This window comes from Corythoichthys intestinalis, chromosome 16 (assembly GCF_030265065.1).
Source record: "Corythoichthys intestinalis isolate RoL2023-P3 chromosome 16, ASM3026506v1, whole genome shotgun sequence".
Lineage (NCBI taxonomy): Eukaryota > Metazoa > Chordata > Actinopteri > Syngnathiformes > Syngnathidae > Corythoichthys > Corythoichthys intestinalis.
In genome coordinates this window covers 14,136,834-14,155,441 of record NC_080410.1, presented here as the reverse complement: position 1 = coordinate 14,155,441, position 18,608 = coordinate 14,136,834, and the positions used below count along the sequence as shown (strand labels likewise).

At 38.4% G+C, this 18,608-nt stretch overlaps 1 protein-coding gene across 2 annotated transcripts in view; it reads right to left on the bottom strand.

Moving 5' to 3' along the window:
• The window catches only part of LOC130932130 (zinc finger CCCH domain-containing protein 7B-like), a 48,172-nt gene that overhangs the window by 9,224 nt on the left and 20,340 nt on the right, over nucleotides 1-18,608 (bottom strand). The window contains exons 10-19 of one of the 2 annotated variants that reach the window (XM_057861550.1): nucleotides 15,966-16,027; nucleotides 15,789-15,876; nucleotides 7,332-7,493; nucleotides 4,518-4,735; nucleotides 4,331-4,431; nucleotides 4,063-4,244; nucleotides 3,596-3,681; nucleotides 2,022-2,179; nucleotides 1,273-1,381; nucleotides 1,055-1,163 (exon numbers count right to left, since the gene is read on the bottom strand). In XM_057861550.1, coding sequence (XP_057717533.1) covers nucleotides 1,055-1,163; nucleotides 1,273-1,381; nucleotides 2,022-2,179; nucleotides 3,596-3,681; nucleotides 4,063-4,244; nucleotides 4,331-4,431; nucleotides 4,518-4,735; nucleotides 7,332-7,493; nucleotides 15,789-15,876; nucleotides 15,966-16,027 — 1,275 coding nt within the window. The remainder of the gene's footprint in view (nucleotides 1-1,054; nucleotides 1,164-1,272; nucleotides 1,382-2,021; nucleotides 2,180-3,595; nucleotides 3,682-4,062; nucleotides 4,245-4,330; nucleotides 4,432-4,517; nucleotides 4,736-7,331; nucleotides 7,494-15,788; nucleotides 15,877-15,965; nucleotides 16,028-18,608) is intronic. The other variant, XM_057861551.1, reaches the window with a different exon arrangement.

Genomic DNA, 18,608 nt, shown 5'->3' with positions numbered 1-18,608 from the left:
ATGAGTCATTTTAAAGCTAGTTAAGTGCAGAATATGAAATAGGGGAGAAACCTAACGTCATTTTTGTTGTCTGCCAATTAGGGCCAATCAAAAGTGTTTTGATCCAAAATGACTGTCATCTTGTCCTGCAAAGTGCGCATGCAACAAATTTGAAGCCAAATTATTATCATTTATTACGTCATATTATCATTGCCAATAAGATTTTTCATAATGGATGTCATTTTAAATTTATTCTTAGTGTAGAAACTGAAGTGTATGAGATTGCCTCCAGAAATCTGAACATTATATGCTTTTATTTTGAAATGTTCACCGGAATTACGTTTGCTAAGCCACTAACCGTAAGCTTTACACTCAGGAACAAAAACAAAAGTGCACTTCGCTTTCGTCAAGCATGTGGTGTCAGTGATAGATTTTCTTTTGTTCGCATCGCTAGCAAATTCTTAAATCCAGCCAGTTTTAATGTAAAGTGTCACCTTTTAACCGCAATTTTGCATTATGGAGAAGACTGCCAATGTTTTAAAGCAGGCTAAAGTGGTTAGTACATTTTCTTCCATTAGCCTCAATGTAGCAATGCTAACGTTTTACAATGTTTAATATGGAAGTGTTTCCTTATTATGTATGTCTGAACTTTAATTCCACAGCGTGTTGATATCTATAGCCATCTGCTATAGTAGTGTGTCTCCAAAAAGTCTATTTGATTGGTTGCCAACAACCACTGACCCGCCAAGACGAAGCAGACCAAAGAAGACGATGAAGAAGAAAGTGACTGCAGCCGAAGTTTGACACGTCTGTGTGAGAGTGTAGGGTTGAAGGTGGGGTCTTGCAAGTGGAGGTGGGAGCTCAGTATTCGTAATGTAGAAAAGTTAACAGAAGTACAAAACCGCATATTTTAACGTCTTTTAAATAAAATTAATTGACCATTTTCTTGGTGTTTTTTGGGGGGGCTTGGGTTGGCTTAGTTGATAAAGCGACATAATACAATAAAAAAACATAATATGGGTCTTTCATTAAATATGTTAGGTATTCCGTTACACTGAATATTTAAATAACTTGCACTCTTTAGTCTTCATATACATCCACATTTCCTTTTCCTCTTCACTGTGGGCGAAAGGACAATTTCCGCTGTAGGTGCATTTTTTTTTCTCCATCATCCGGGTGCACAACTGCAAAAAGAGAATTTAAATGCTGATGACATGCTCAAACAAATCAATGTATTAAGGAAATGACTTCTCACTAAATTTGCAAAGCACATCAGTGAGGACGAAGACTCACTTCATATTTTAAAGGGAAATGCTTAGTTTTATATGGAACCGGTCTGACAGGAACCCAGTTAGTCTTCTCCAAGGACTTCACGAGCAGGGTGTTTTGCTCTTTTGTCCACCTGATATTATTGTTTGAGGGTGAAATGGAGAACAGGTGTATGAACACAAGATATTAGCTTCACTTCATTTAAACTGTGGTGAGCCATAAGAGCAAACAATGCCTTTTCTATGGAACAATGATCGACATTTACAACATAAAACATTTGCTCTATTCGCTACATTTTGCAGTGTTTGTCTTGGTGCACCACTCCCAACACCTTTTATATTTGTTTTCCAACTTCTACCTAAAAGTGCTGCCGTGTTAAGATAATCATGCTAACGTCCATCATAGTCAGTCGGGTTGGCTAATATAACTTGCATTAGAGCCCTCAGAAAACTAGCAAAACACCTCTGTAGATTTCACGATATTTGTATAGTGGCCATAAATGATGTACAAAGGACAACGTTGTACACTTATATTGTGTTTTATTAACTCTTTCACTGCCATTGACAATGATAGATTTCCAATTATGTGTATAACATGCCAGTCATTCCACTTCAAATGGACTGGATGTCTATCGCTGTCAATGGCAGCCAATGCGTTAATGTTTTCAATAACTGCAACATGATAGCGGCGGTATTACATCCCATTAAGTCACCACTGAAGGCCCAAGTATCAATTGTGTTGGATGTCAGAATGTGAAGTGTTACAGAACTTACGTGTGCTTGGCCTTGGCAGAGCAATACTTGAGAGCTCTGTCCGGCGTAGAGACCAGGCCGTTTTGAAAGCACTTAGCACAGACAAATTTCATCTTCATGTTCATGTTCAAACTCTTGCCATTAGATGCGCCAACACTATTTGTAGCAGCAGAAGCCATCTTAAAAATAAAAGAGGATAAAAAATATAGAGCGAGCTTACGTAGGACACATATCCAAATTCTAATCAGTGATGGGAAGTGCAGGTACTTTGTTACATTACTGTAGGAGATTTCAGTATACTTCTACAGTGGTACCTCTACATACGAAGTTAAATCGTTCCAGGACCTTGTTTGTATGCCAAGCCGGATTTTCCCATAAGAATACATTATAATTCCATTAATTCATCTTGCAGCCCGAAGACCTACACTAAACCCTTAATAAATGCTCTATACACCACGCTCATATTTTTCTGTCATTTCCATCTACATTTCAACGGTAAGCCTCACCTTTTTTCACCACCTGCACGAACATTCTTGGAACCCATGTTGATTTCTCTCAGAAAATCCGGCGTGCGGGAAAACAAAGAAACTGCGGCGCTGTCATGAATCGTATTTCAAGAATGTCGTCGAATTTAGAAACAAATAATGCGATCAATCAACACAGGTTCCAAGAATGTTAGTTCAGGTGGTGAAAAAAAGGAAAAAGGTGATGCAACATTGAACTAAAGATGAAAATGATAAAAAAATATGAGAGTGGTGTGCGCATCTGTGAACTGGCTCGACAACACGGCCGTAGAATGTCCACAATCTCAACGGTCCACCTCAGACATCCGTTCGCCAGTCTTTATAGAATTTAAAATGACAATTATTACTGTGGTAACATCGCCAAAGAAATCACCAGCTTCGTCAGGTTTTTAATCATTTATTTCAAAATTTGTCCTACACAACACGCCTACTGTCCGCCGGAGTTGACACGAACAACAAAATGTTAAAAGAGAAATTAAAACCTCTACCACACCTTTCTCTCTGTCACGTCAGCCACGCAGTGCATTCAGGTACAGCATGAAAAGCACGTCCTCCACATTAGAACCTGATTCGTTACATTATTACAGGAATTATTATTATTACATTATTGTTATTATTCCAATTTTTATTCATAATTTTTGTTTTGCTATGTGTAATTGCCATTTGTAATAGTACCAGCAGTATTAGTGTAGGTTTTCGGGCTGTGGAACGAATTAATGGAAGTATAATGTATTCTTATGGGAAAATCCTGCTCAACATACGACCATTTCAACTTACAAACAAGGCCCTGGAACGAATTAACTTCGTATGTAGAGGTATCAATGTATAATGTCATAAGGTAATAAAATACCATTTTGAGGGCAATTTCTTTATAGTGCCAAGTCATCAATATTATGATATACTGTATATAAATTTCAGTGAAGATTCATGTTTACTTCTTGATTTAGTAGTTTTACTCATTTTTTAATTTTGTATTTGTACCTCTATTCAAATATTGCTATTAACGTCTAAATGTAAGAACGGTAATGTAAGTACTGTGATGTTACTCGGGGAAACAAATGGACGCCTTACTTTACTTGAATTCCTTTTTCTTGTGTTCATCTCCTCTTGTTCATGATAATTTGTCGAGACTTTAACAATCTCATCAGGGGTGATACCTAGGAATATAAACACACCAACAAGACATACTCATCAGCGAGAAGAAACTGAATTTGTGCATTGATGGCGAGTTAAGAATATGCAATCTAAATCAATCAGGCTCCAAGAACTATATGCTGTATTATGGGTGGGGTGAATATGTAGTTTTCACAAAGATAATAATACAGCTCAGCAATACTGTCAGTAAAGTATTACTTTAACAATTTAACAGAATGTTATTTTTTTTTTATCATGGAATTTTCCATCATACAGAGGCATTGTTAATATCCTCAGATCCAAGAAAAAAAAAAAACAAATATGCCATGGGTCTAGTTGAAATGACATCAACAAAAATACTGTAGATAGAACACTTAACTCTACAAGTTTCTGAAAGACATTACCTGAACTCCGCTGCACCCGCCAGGTTTGTAGCTCAATGACCGAGTGAGCATTAAGGCACTTGTACTCCCCGAGGCATCCATCGCTAATGGCTTGGCTGCATAATTCAAAGCGGGCTAGCACGTTGAGCGGGCGTACTTTTCTATAGTTGAAATTGCCTGTCGTCACTACAAATGCTAAACATCTGACAGGCAAAAAAGTAGGTGAAATGAAAAGCTGCATCATAAGATTTTACAATAGCATTTGTGAAGTGACGTATGCTCCACTCACTTATTGGCATCAAAGGAGTGGCGGACATTCGAGTTAGAGCACAGAGTGGGATTGTCTCTGCAGCGCTTACTAATAAAACGAGGTTTACGGTCATAGCATTCCTGAAAATGGAGGAAAAGATAGAGATAAGATGAAAGCAGATTATATACTTTTTTCTCTATTGTACAATAACCTGCAAATGCCCTACCTGACAGAGGAATATAAACATGCCCTTGTGTTCCTGTAGAAGGCGTATAATGCTATTCACAGGGTCAACATTGTCAACACGAGATGGCCCAAACAGCAGATTTCTGTCCAGCGTCCCCTTCCTCTCCTCGGTCCAAACATCGATTTCCATTTGGTTGAAGGCAAATGTGCACTTTTCCCCGAACTTACAGAGGCCCAAATCTCCAGACATCAGGAGCTCTACAGTGTATTTAAAAAAATAAACATTCAACAGGTAAGCAGAGTATTTAATAACTTATAAAGACTTTCTTTAACACACTGCCTGCCACTGACAACGAACGACTACATCCTTGAGCTTAGTTCCATTTTCCCAGGAGTGTATGTTCTTGACTTTTCAACATCAGATTAATGATTATTATTAGTGTTGCAAAGATACTATGTTTTGGCTCCCAATACCGATTCCGACCGGCTCTGTGGTATCAGCCAATGCCGATACTATACTGATACTTGTTAGAAGTAAATAAAATTGCTCCGTATTTAACCGCATTTATTCTCAGTTATTTTTATTACTTTATCTTTTTATCTGCAAGTACAAGTACATTAAAATGCCCTTTCCATTTACTGTCACAGCCGTAGAACAGCCATGCAGCAGGCATGTTGTTTGTAACGGTGATCTCTGCCCTGTTTCGCCTTCTCAGGGAAACTGTAATGTAGTGAAGTTTCAATACTTCTCCATTATTTAATTCCCTATAAGTGGGCCACTCACCCGGTTAAACATAATACAAGGGTAAGAACGCATTGATTAGTGGAAGGGCGTTAAGATCGTAGGCCGCTACAGATTGCGCCAAAGGCTGACAGGGTTAGGGTTAGGGCCGGAGGTGCTCAAGAGGACTTCTCGTCTGGACATCTGCTCTTCACGTCATCTCAACATCACATCACCCCATGTCCTTAGTATGCTAATTGCCTCGCGAATGGAGTATATAAGGAATGTGCCTGGCTGTAGAATTTTACTGCTACTTCTGCTTTTCTGTAATTGCTCAGACTGGAGAACTATCAGCCAGATATCTGTAATTGCCGATTGCTTTGTCTCTGGAATCAATATACTTGGAACAAATTACAACTTAAGGTCTGTGACTCTTCTTTATTCACTCTTATGTGCCTGGCTGTAGAATTTTACTGCTACTTCTGCTTTTCTGTAATTGCTCAGACTGGAGAACTATCAGCCAGATATCTGTAATTGCCGATTGCTTTGTCTCTGGAATCAATATACTTGGAACAAATTACAACTTAAGGTCTGTGACTCTTCTTTATTCACTCTTAACTCAGATTGGCACATAATTATTAGTATACATCTCATCTGAGAAACGAACACGATTAAAGATAGGACAGAGGAGTAATCCGGTTATCTCTTGACCCTTAATAGGATCCCGGATCCTCACAGCGAGCAAATAACCCTAACATACCATGTCTTTTGAAATGATACTGAATATAAAAAATATTTTAGTACTAAATTTCTGCATAATCATTTGACTGTAACGTAATTGCTTTTGTGGTCAGACACTCCTTAGCTCATTGTCTAAAAATGATGGCGTAAGAGATCCAATCCATGAAAAGTAGGAGGGTTCGCAGCGATTGAACCAACATAATAAAGTAATTGGTGGGAGGGTGCATCCTGGCCAGAGGAAGAACAGATTTAACTTTACCTCATTGGCTGCTATCGACAGCACTAGAGATCCAATCCATTTGAAGTGTGAGGACTAGCAGCAATTAAAATGAATTGGATGTCAAATGGCAGCCAATGAGGTAAATTATCCTGCAAACGTCACAATGACTTTACAAAGAAAATCAAAATAATCGCATAATAACCAAGCAGAGTACTAGAGGACTGACAAGGTAAAAAATGGTAACTAAAAATCCTCTCCAGATAACATGGATTTTTTTGTGGGCAACGTAAAATGATGACGAGTTGACAAAGTGACGTCACTATGAATGCATGGCTGCCACAAGCCAGTTTTACCTGTGTTAATTTTTCCAAAGTATGTCCTGATGATAGGTGGAGATACTGTGCTGCATACAGTGGGGCAAATAATTGCACTCCGCTGGGCGGTTTGCTGATCGGCGAAGACAATCGACAAACTAGTCGTCATGTGAAAAAAATCCAGGCACGTTTTGTGTGATTTTCCACTTCGAAAACTTTGAAACATCACTCGGTTCGGGTTAGCATGTCGGCTAGCTGTCACGCCTTTTGGTTTGTTTACATTGTCCAAAGCCGGGGAGGGGAAATTACATGAGCCCGATTTAGGTGTCATAAAATATTGTTCGGGAGGTGCGACAGTAAAGGTGAAGTTGACAGTTTTAACCATTATGGAGTAATTTTGCCATGTCGTCCTGAATAAGTGCATTAATATTATTTCATATTCCATTTAGCACAAGACTGTTATTTGTCATGACCATGCCATTTATTGAGCAATAGGGGAAAAAATACTTGGATAAAAAGAATATCAAGTAGAGAGACAGAAACAATGACATTTTGCAGCTCTCTTCGTCGTGTTTTCCTCGTTAAGAATGAATGAAAAGTGGAAAGCCGTAAAAAATGGTAACACTTTTAGAGCCTCACAAAGGTGTAACGTGGCTATGAGAGTGGCGACACGCCAAAAATGGCAGCACGTTATTTGGGCGGAAGTGCTGTGACGTCATGTGAAAAACCTAATAGTAACAGTGACAAATAAATAGTGACAAACTAATTTAAATTTGCAGCAGAAGGATGAAAAGAGCACGATTGGATGTTATCATTGTCATTAGCACGTGAGGAGTTAAGCACTGAAGAGTTCATCACCTTTACAAAGAACAAATGGTCCAGTGAAGGAAGTCCACGTAGGGGGCTGTCGCACTCTTGTCCACGCCAAAGGAAAATCTGCCTTTCGTCTACACAAGAGAACGTCTCGCTTACAGTTGTGAACGAGTTCAGGCTTGTGAACAAAGCTCGTTACCCCTTGACCTGAAAACAAAGAAAAATCTGCTGTCACGATTAGGGTTTGGTATAATTTGGGTTTTATCTGATACAGGTTACCACTTGGTACTTTATAAAATGGTTCCGGTGCTTAAACGGTTCTTGAACTGATACTTCCCCCAAAAAATACATACACCGGTAGTAAAAAGCACACAAACTTAGTAGTAAAAAAAAAACAACATTGAAAGAACAAACAATGCTAAACTGACCTAATGGTGAAATCAATTTTTATTTCAAGACAGCATGTAAAGCACTTTTTGTTAGTTTTACACTATGTTTGAGTCACCTTAACAGTGATTAAAGTGACAAGAATCCTCAACTCATATCATTAATAGAAGAGTGTCTATCTGTCTAGCTGAAGCGGGAAAGTAACGAGGGACGAATGATTGTAAATAGTAGTAACATGATAAATGAATCAATATAAAATACAATGGACAGTGGGGCAAATAAGTATTTAGTCAACCACTTATTGTGCAAGTTCTCCCACTTGAAAATATTAGAGAGGCCTGTAATTGTCAACATGGGTAAACCTCAACCATGAGAGACAATGTGGAAAAAAAAAACTGAAAATCACATTGATTTTTAAAGAATTTATTTGCAAATCATGGTGGAAAATAAGTATTTGGTCAATACCAAAAGTTCATCTCAATACTTTGTTATGTACCCTTTGTTGGCAATAACGGAGGCCAAACGTTTTCTGTAACTCTTCACACGCTTTTCACACACTGTTGCTTGTATTTTGGCCCATTTCTCCATGCAGATCTCCTCTAGCGCAGTGATGTTTTGGGGCTGTCGTTGGGCAACAAGGACTTTCAACTCCCTCCACAGATTTTCTATGGGGTTGAGATCTGGAGACTGGCTAGGCCACTCCAGAACCTTGAAATGCTTCTTATGAAGCCACTCCTTTGTTGCCCTGGCTGTGTGTTTGGGATCATTGTCATGCTGAAAGACCCAGCCACGTCTCATCTTCAATGCCCTTGCTGATGGAAGAAGATTTTCCCTCAAAATCTCCCGATACATGGCCCCGTTCATTCTTTCCTTTACACAGATCAGTCGTCCTGGTCCCTTTGCAGAAAAACAGCCCCAAAGCATGATGTTTCCACCCCTATGCTCCACAGTGGGTATGGTGTTCTTCGGATCCAATTCAGTATTCTTTCTCCTCCAAACACGAGAACCTGTGTTTCTACCAAAAAGTTCTTTTTTGGTTTCATCTGACCATAACACATTCTCCCAGTCCTCTTATGGATCATCCAAATACTCTCTAGCGAACCGCAGACGGGCCTGGACATGTCTTTCTTCAGCAAGGGGACACGTCTGGCAGTGCAAGATTTGAGTCCCTGGCGGCGCATTGTGTTACTGATAGTAGCCTTTGTTACTGTTGTCCCAGGTCTCTGTAGGTCATTCACTAGGTCAGTACTTCTCAAATAGTGGGGCGCGCCCCCCTGGGGGGGCGCAGAGCGATGCCGGGGGGGCGCATGTGACCTCGGGGAACATGCTTTTTTTTTTTTTTGCACTACTGGAATAAAGTGTACTTGCACATCCACTCAGTGGGTGGCAGTAGCGCTCACATTTTCAGAGTGCGCGCAGTATTTTTGAACTAAGGAAGAGCACTCAGAACACACAGAAAACAGATATGAACAGCAGTGCGCCGCCGCCGTTTTCGAAAGCCGTTTTCCAACCGGACTCACGCAGCGACCCACTGTCTTGTCCGGCCGGTTCTCACGTCGCCGCCCGAGAAGTGCCATTTTTGGCTTGGGGTCGTCACGACGACCGCCCTCACCTACGGTTCTACCTCGGCCGCCGGGAATGCGCTTTTTTCGTGCCGTTTGCCTTTTAGCTTTGACTTTTAATACAGTGGGTAATGAGGATAGAGCACTGTTTACTGTGTCTAAAAATAATTATAGCGGACAGCCAGAAGCCAAAACAATTAAGACGCCACTTAAAGACATTAGACCCCAATCTCATTGATAAGCTTGATTGTTTTTCAGCGAAAACAGCCGAATATTTCCAACAATCGTCCTGTTTTGTCAGTGTAATATCAGTAAACCAATTAGCATTGTTAGCATGCTCATTGCAAGATAACTCCACACCATTGCAAAGGAGGTACAAAAATAAAAACTGTCCTTCTGTCCAAGGACACCTTTTTTTTTCTTTTTCTTTTATTCAGTTTTGTTTTTCCGATCAAATTTTTTGGCATATTGACCTCATGAGTGAATGTTTCTAATCAATTTTAATTTGTTATTATTTACTGATTTTATTACATTTTATTTTTCTTTATCAAATGGTCAAAAATGTAACTTGAGTGTATTTTTTTAGTTTGGATGGGACTTTTTTTTTTTTTTTAATTCAGGCAAATTGATGCGCGTCGTCTTCTCTGTTACAAACAAAACAATGTTAATAAAGTTCTACTTTATTATAAGTTGATCTGTTACTTTTTTACGTTATTAGGGAAAAAAAGGACACAATGTTAGGCAGATGCGTATTTATAATAGTAATTTTATAGACAAATGATACTATTTACAGTGGTGGCAGAGAGTTTGGGGGGGCGCGAAACATTTACGTCTTCCTTGGGGGGGCGTAACAGAAAATAATTGAGAAGCACTGCACTAGGTCCACTCGTGTGGTTCTGGGATTTTTGCTCACCGTTCTTGTTATCATTTTGTCGCCACGGGGTGAGATCTTGCATGGAGCCCCAAATCGAGGGAGATTATCAGTGGTCTTGTATGTTTTCCATTTTCAAAATAATTGCTCCCAGAGTTGATTTCTTTACACCCAGCGTTTTACCTATTGCAGATTCAGTCTTCCCAGCCTGGTGCAGGTCTACAATTTTGTCTTGGGTGTCCTTTGACAGCTCTTTGGTCTTGGCCATAGTGGAGTTTGGAGTGTGACTGACTGAGATCGTGGACAGGTGTTTTTTATACGGATAATGAGTTAAAACAGGTGCCATTAATACAGGTAACGAGTGGAGCCTCGTTAGACCTCGTTAGAAGTTAGACCTCTTTGATAGCCAGAAATCTTGCTTGTTTGTAAGTGACCAAATATTTTCCACTCTAATTTGAAAATAAATTCTTTAAAAATCAAAGAATGTGATTTTCTGTTTTTTTCTCCCACATTCTGTCTCTCATGGTTGAGGTTTACCCATGTTGACAATTACAGGCCTCTCTCACCTTTTCAAGTAGGAGAACTTGCACAATTGGTGGTTGACTAAATACTTATATATTATAAAGGCTGCAGTAACTGATTAAAATCGATTAATAAATTAGTTGCCAACGAATTTGAAAAATGATTTTAGCAGGCAGCTATGAGCAGTCCCGTTTGGGTCTTCATTTGTGTGTAATGTGAGGCTGCGCACTTGTGATTAGAGCTAGAAAGAGAGAGAGAATTCACTGCCAGTCTGCTACACTCAGGTGAGGTTGCTAAACTAATAACTGTACAATGAACAACTGAATAACTGTTTGATAAGGAAAATTGATTCACGACAGCCTGCCGCCTCCTTATTCGATTTTGTTGTTTAGTTTGTTTAAAGAAAAGATAAGAAAATAAGTCATTGACATAATTTATATCAGCACTTAACTCACAAGATAAAAAATGTCAATCAGCAGCACTTTTTTATTTGAATGAACACGACTTTTGTCTTACTTGTCTAATAAGAAATTATTTTTATGTTTTATACTCAGAACCTTTATTTAAAACTTCAACTTTTATGTACTTAAAACAGTACAGATGTAGACTACAGTTAAGTCAGGAAGCTGTAATAAAATATTTTTAAAGGAAATAGTCATCCATTTTGTCTTCATTGTTATTTACAACATGCCTAAAACAAATTCAAGTTAAATTGTGAGGGTAATTGAAAAAAGTTAGTTATCCGATTAATAGGGTGACCAAACGTCCTCTTTTGCCTGGACAAGTCCTACTTTCACGTAGTATCCTCGTCGTCCGGGCGGGTTTTATAAATTCATAAAAATGTCCGTTTTTTAAGATTTTTCACGGGACCACTTTGAAGAGAATCCCTCCGGCCGCTGGGTGGCAGAGCCTGCCTGCGATGACATGGCTTCTAGTAGTAGGGAGGGAAGAAGTAGTTCTTCTTGTTTTTGTTGGCAGTTAACCCCTATCATTAGGCATTACTGCCATCTACTGGGTTGCCCAGTTGTTAATTATTTTACAATAAATACGTATATAATGGCAACTGTTGACTTCTGTCGGAGCTTTGACTGTAAAATCCTGTTTGGCGTCGCATCGTTGCGCTGCCGATGATTGTAAACTTTTATAGCAAAGTTTGATTTTTGCCTCAGCTATCAGTAAGCTAAACCACGCTAGGCATTATGGGAAACGTAGTTTTGAACCGCTACGTTTGGAAACATGCTGGTTGAATAGTTTGTCAGTTTATTTCGGTTATTGTTTGTGAGCAATCTAGAACATTGAATGAGAATATCAATTGAATGGGAGTAACAATTTGTCAAGGGCAATTGTGATAGTAATTTACAAGCCTACTGTGTGTATGTTAGGCCTGTTGCGATAATAAATTTTAGTGTGCGATAATTGTTCTCATAAATTATTGCGATATGCGATATTATTGTGCCCCCTCAATTTTTTTTTTACCAATTTACAATAACACAGTGAGAATACAGTATATCTTAGATCAAGTACACCCATTTAAACGCGATAAATATTTACTCTTATATTCAAAAATACTTTTTAAGAAATCACAACTAAAAACAATAGACCATGCCTCTTAAGTAAAAAACAACAATATTGATACCGCACAGAAACACAGAATAAATAAAATGTGTAAAAAAAAAAATTTTTTTAATGCATTTAATAACTTAAGCATTTAGGCAAATGAAAACTTTTCCCGTCATAGCTTCTGGAATGGTGTTCCATAGGGATGCAACGATACAGTTAAGTCACGGTTCGGTATGATTTTTGATACGGGGGACACGATTTTCGATCCGATTCAATACATTTAATGCTCTGTAAAAAAAAAAAAACAATTATATTTTTTGTTTCGTTTTTTTGAGGTGGGGCACACTGTTGATTGCTACAGCTCTCTTAGCAGCTAGGTTTACTACATGAGCAAGACATCCCATTTGTGGTCCGAATCCATTTGTGTCACATACTGAATTAACAATATTTGCAACATTATCTATAGTCACTGGTATGGATTGATTTCGCCTTCTTAACTTCCATTCAGTCATGAGTTTAGAATTCATCGATGTAGTATATGGACTACGTGTCTCATAATCACTCTGGGCTCACGTAGCCAATGGATATCTAGTGTGTGCGCGCATTAAAAAAGTTAGCAAGCGCCGTTGAAGTCACGTCTGCTCATTACTACACAACACCAATATATGACAATCGACTTTCATAAACAGGACGAGTTTGAAGCACAGCACTCTTAATTTCATTCAGCTGTTCGTTGTCAAAGCGAGGTTGTTCGTAGCAGCCAAGTCGGTAACAATGTTTTGGCGGACTTCGTTGTAAATATCCGGCGTTGTACCGAAAAATAGCCACCTCGCGTGAAATGTCACTCCTGACGGGAGCGCCCACATGTCAAAAACACCGGTGCGCCATACATGGTCCACAGTCACTCCGGCGCACTGACGCGACCGGTATACGTTGAACAATAGGATATAATGGGAACGATTGGCTCCGGCGCTACTTTTTGCCGGACCTGGAACGAAGATGCATTTTGCGCAGTTGGTAACGAGGAATCCGAACTTTTAACAGCACGTCTGCCGCACGTGCGCGCGCACGTGAGGCGATAAATCGCAGCGGAAAAATTACCACCTTCATTTTTATTTATCGCGTGATAAATGGAATTATTGCATATTGCGACAGGCTTAGTGTATGTGTATTGACTGGACTACATTACCATGGGTCTGCATTATATTATAATATATATATATATATATATATATATATATATATATATATATATATATATATATATATATATATATATATATATATATATGTTTTTTTTGGTCATTATTATTATTATTATTTTTTCAAACTGCATTTTTCCATCCAGAGTGAGGGGGCACACTTTAAATATATTAAAGTGATTAAAGTGAAATGCATCTTTGAGTGAACTTCGAGTAAAATTCAAGTATCTTGAGGCCGGCCTGAGTGTCCTCTTTTTTGGAAATCAAAATATGGTCACCCTACAATTAATCAATTAATTAATCGCTTGATCAATCAATTATAAAAACAATCGTTAGTTGCAGCCCTAATATATATTATATATTTTTGTGCTGTAGCTCCTGAATAGCGCCACTGAGAACACGCGCGAATGTTAAAAAACCCAAAACAAAAAAAAAAACTTTTTTTTTTCCTTCATTTTTATTCAGTCCATTTACCACTAGTTGCTTCGGAACCACAAATAACATTGGATAATAAATAATACACACCTGAGAGACAATGGATGTCTCCTTGAGCGCCAGTAAAGTTGTTATAATTTTTTTTTTACTCCTGAATGTACGGTATACATATGAGGACAGTGGTAATGGCGATGGCGGTGGTAGTGATGGTGATAATAGCAATGATGACGATGACTATATTGAGAAGTGACTGTGACCTCATGGAAATTTTAAGGACTGAATAGGTGGTGAGACCCCAAAAAAGCTCGGCGTCTTCCCACCCCTTTTCGAGTTACATATATATGTATATATATTTTGTTATTATTTTGTTTATCATGATTACTACTGATTTTTTCCCCCTTGCTTATGTATTTATTTTATAACTGCTCGAAATCAATCAATCAATCAATCAATCAATCAATCAATCAATCAATCAATCAATCAGTACCAAATCGATACCAGGTTTCGGTAACCAGCACTAGTCACAATGCTTTGTTTTTGCTTACGTTTGAAAAAGCTGCTACAGGGAAAAAACATGGTACAAGACTATAATGTCGAGATGGAGAGAAGGGACTGTAGTTGGCTGCTAGTCCAGAATTACCTTCAGTTGCCATGACAACACAGAAACCCATAATCTTATTTTAAATTTACGTTACATTATTTGCTGAAGTGGATCTGCAATTATTTCTACTTTTTCCTGTTTCCTATTGAAAATTGCTGTAATTTGCTATTGAAGACAATTTTGTGAACTTCCGTTTTTGTATGCGGATGGAACACGGGAGAGCTAGGCAGTTAGAGATTTCGTCAGAGGAAGCAAAAGAGAATTTCATGACAGCAATGTTTTGAGCTAACGATTTATCTACCTCTGGCGTAACAAGGCGCACACGTTTTCACTGTAACTACCCCGGTAGAGAAAAGTGCTTCATACTGGTGCTTCACAACGGCCATTAAACGATTATGATCATCAGTACGAAAAGTGTTTCTTCACCGGGGTAGATACAACGCCATTTACTCATGTTATTACCAGTGTTGTTACTCTTACTATAAAGAAGTAATTAATTACAGTTACAAATTACCTCTCCAAAAAAGTAATTGAGTTAGTAACTCAGTTACCTGAATGTAAGAGTAATTAGTTACTTGGCAAAGTAACTGGTGTTACCTTTAATGTTTTTTTTCCATAAAAAAAAACAAACAAAAAAAAAACATAGTAACTTTTGCTATGTTTGGATGTCTTTTAATGTTGTGAATCAATCGATAGAGTTGTTAAAATTACTCCCGTTGTTGCATTAGTTCCCTTCTGTCTACTTTCGACATGAAAAGTTTTAAAACTGTTTCATCATTTAAAAATAGATTGAAGTCAGGACTTCACGGATTTAGGAGTATTTTAGATAAAAAGTTACTTAGCTTCGCTAGGAAGGTTCTCTACAAAAGAGCCTACCTGAGAAGTCTACTGCTTAAAGATGGCGGCTGTTTACTAACGCCGGCGAGTATCATTTCATATCTAGTTCTGTATAGATGTGGTAACGCCACCGTGTCTGTCATTTCGCATCTAGTTCTATATACATGTGATATCTACCGTAGCATAGTGTGGGTGTAGTTTGTAGGCTACCGGCTACAGTCAGGTAATCTCTTGGGGGAGAAAGATTATTGGAGCCACCTAGCATCACGTTTGCAATGGCGTCACAACTCCCTTCCCTCCTCCCCATTCCCACTCTGCTTTCTCGTCGGCATAAGTCCGTGTCCCTCTGACTTTTCTCGCGTCATTCAATCAACGTAGTAACGCATCGTAACGCATGTCTTTACCTCTTCAGTAACGGTAATGCCGTTGCCAAGATGAGAAAACTAATTAATTAGATTACTCACTACACCCGTTAGTAAAACCGTTATTACAACACAAATTATTACATAGACCAGATGAACTCACCTAAGCGAGCGTAGCAAATGAAACAGGCCTGCATAAACTCATGAGTAGCAGCCAGAGGATTGGAGATCGGAGTTGGTGTATTACTCTGCTTCGATAGAATGAAAAAGACAAAAAAATATGTTTAAATACCAGAAGTAAAAAAAATATAGTACAATTCCAACAAAATGCAAGTCTTACTTTGTCCTTAAGCATTGGGGATTGCTTTTTTTCAGAACAGACACAGCGAGAAGTAGGTTCAACTGAAGAACAGAGATGACAAGATGACATTACACATTTACATTGATGAGCTACAGTTACAGTGAGTGTCATATACAAGATGGGCCAAAAATTTGCATCACAAAGTGAAATCAAACAAACTTACGAAAATACAGAACACATGACACAATCGGTAAATTATTTTACCATGTTAGTAAACAAAACACTGAGCAGTCAAAACAACATTTGGGGAAAAAAAGGAAAACACTACGCCTGCAAGTCTGAAAGGGGCTGTCCTCAAGGAAACTAAAGACTCCCAGAGTCCCATCTGACCTGTTTGCCGTGAAAATCACAATATGCAAAAGTCACACCCTAGCACTCAAAATGTAAGTATTACTCTTGATGGTCAATACTCAATACCCAATTAATTCATCATGCAGATGGGTTGTAACATGCGTAAACAAAAATGATTTCCAGTACATTTGTACCTCAATTCTAATTCATGACAAACATTGTTGTAAATTTAACAAGTTTGATAACATTACTCCCACATTTTACTCGGAGGACATAAAGTGTAGAGCACAGGTAGTCAAACTCAATGCCAAGGAACTCGATCTAGTCATCCAAATCACATAATGTGGCTTGCGAAAGCAAATCATGTTTTATGCTTAAATGTCAAAACCAGGGCTCAGGCAGGTTTCATCAAGTGAAATTTAAGATTTTTAAAAACCTTTTAAGACCGAATCAAATCCCATATGGGAACGTTTATAGACAACTTTATAAAAAAAACATCAGTAAATCTTAAAATGTCAGAAAATTTCTCACACACAATTTCATACTATAAAGTACAGAATTAAAAACCTATCAAATTAAATTCAAGGTGATTTTAAGACACTTTATCAAGATGGGTAGTGGGTAAATCTTGAAAATGGCAAACTGTAACGATTAAAAACTTTTTTTTTTGTTTAGGATTTTTTTTGCTATCAGTCCTCCTATTACTGGCTTCTGATTTCAAAAACGGGTATCATTCAATTTGTGTCACATTCATGATGGCCCTCTGAGGGGAACCATAACTACAATGTGGCCATACAAAAACAGGTTTGGCACCTCTCCTCAAGAGAGTTTTATCCAAGAGTTTAAAGTAGACTAGGTGTTACAGATGTGTGACCGAAAATTTAGCGCCGAAAACTATTGGTCGAAAATAGCAACAAATGCATTATCGGTTTTCGGTTAAAACGCTTTGAAGAATGAAAGTTTACCATCAGATAGAGTGAAGAACCTTAATCCTCTTGTGATGACAGACTCAAAACACATGCAGGCATGAATATAAACGAATAAATTTTTTAAAATTTAAATTATTTGACAGTGCCTATTTTTTTGTGTATTTTTTTTGTATTTAATTTTTTTAAAAAGAATCGGAATCGAGAATCGTTCAGAATCGGAATCGAAACATGGAATCAATCGGAACCAGAATCATTAAGTTTCAAACGATGCTCAACCCTATTCATTACAGGTATTAACGGTACGGTTAGGTATATGGAATGATTGAAATGTTTGGCTGTTGTTTTATTCCTTTTTTACCCCGATTATAAAATTCAATGTGACATTTCAGTAGTGCTTGGAACGGCTTATGGCATTTACATTGAAAAAGCGTCTCTACGTACGAAATATTTAGGGTTGTGAGCAGAGGTTGCCCTAGACATTTTCGTTGTCTGTCATTTTGACAGGGTCATAAAAATCCGGTCATAGTCTATTTTTACCCGTCACTTAAATTTTTAAAATGATAATGATGACATATTCAATAGTATTTAGTTTTCATTCATTTTTAATTAATATTGTAATGCTTGCTTGGCGGCGAAAAATTAAGACACGGAAGTCGTGGTATTTTTCTCCCTTTTTACTCTGCTTACCGCCAACAACTCCGCCCCCAAAGAAAAGGAGGCAACGATATAGACCCCAATCACCAACGTCACACAATGATCTTAATTGTGGTTGTCAGCCCAAAATCTTCTAAATATATATTAAATGCATCTTACCAGATATAAAAAGACTACTACATAGTCTGTGGTGATCGTTTGGTGCCCAGATTTCTTGTCGAATTACAGCAGTCCATCTCGCTCTCATCTTCGGGTCTCTCAGAATACGGTACAACTTCAAGTCTCTCCGTCTATCTTCTCTGTTACAGCAACCAACCGCCACACACGCCTTCACCATTTTGATTATTAATATTAACGAGCAGAAAAACACGCCGTAATAGGAGGTATGTACGTAGCGGTAATGTGTAAACATGACGAGCTGACACACAATATGGCGGCTCCGGTCAGGGGGGCGGAGTTGTGACGTCATGTGATTGGGGTCTATACACAGGCGGCAATCTTGTCCATCAATTGGATGACGCACTGGCACACCGGGTGCACCAATAAGAACCTCGCGTTGATGTGTCAATCACGGTGCCGCCGCCAGACCCCGGTGACGCTACAATATTCTGACAGAATATCCAACGACGTCATGCATTAAGAGAGACAATAGCTAATTAATATGCTGTGGTCTGGGGTGTGAATTGCAACCTGTCAAAATGACGGACGGACTTCAGTTTTTTCCGTCACCGTTTTAAAAAACCGGTCA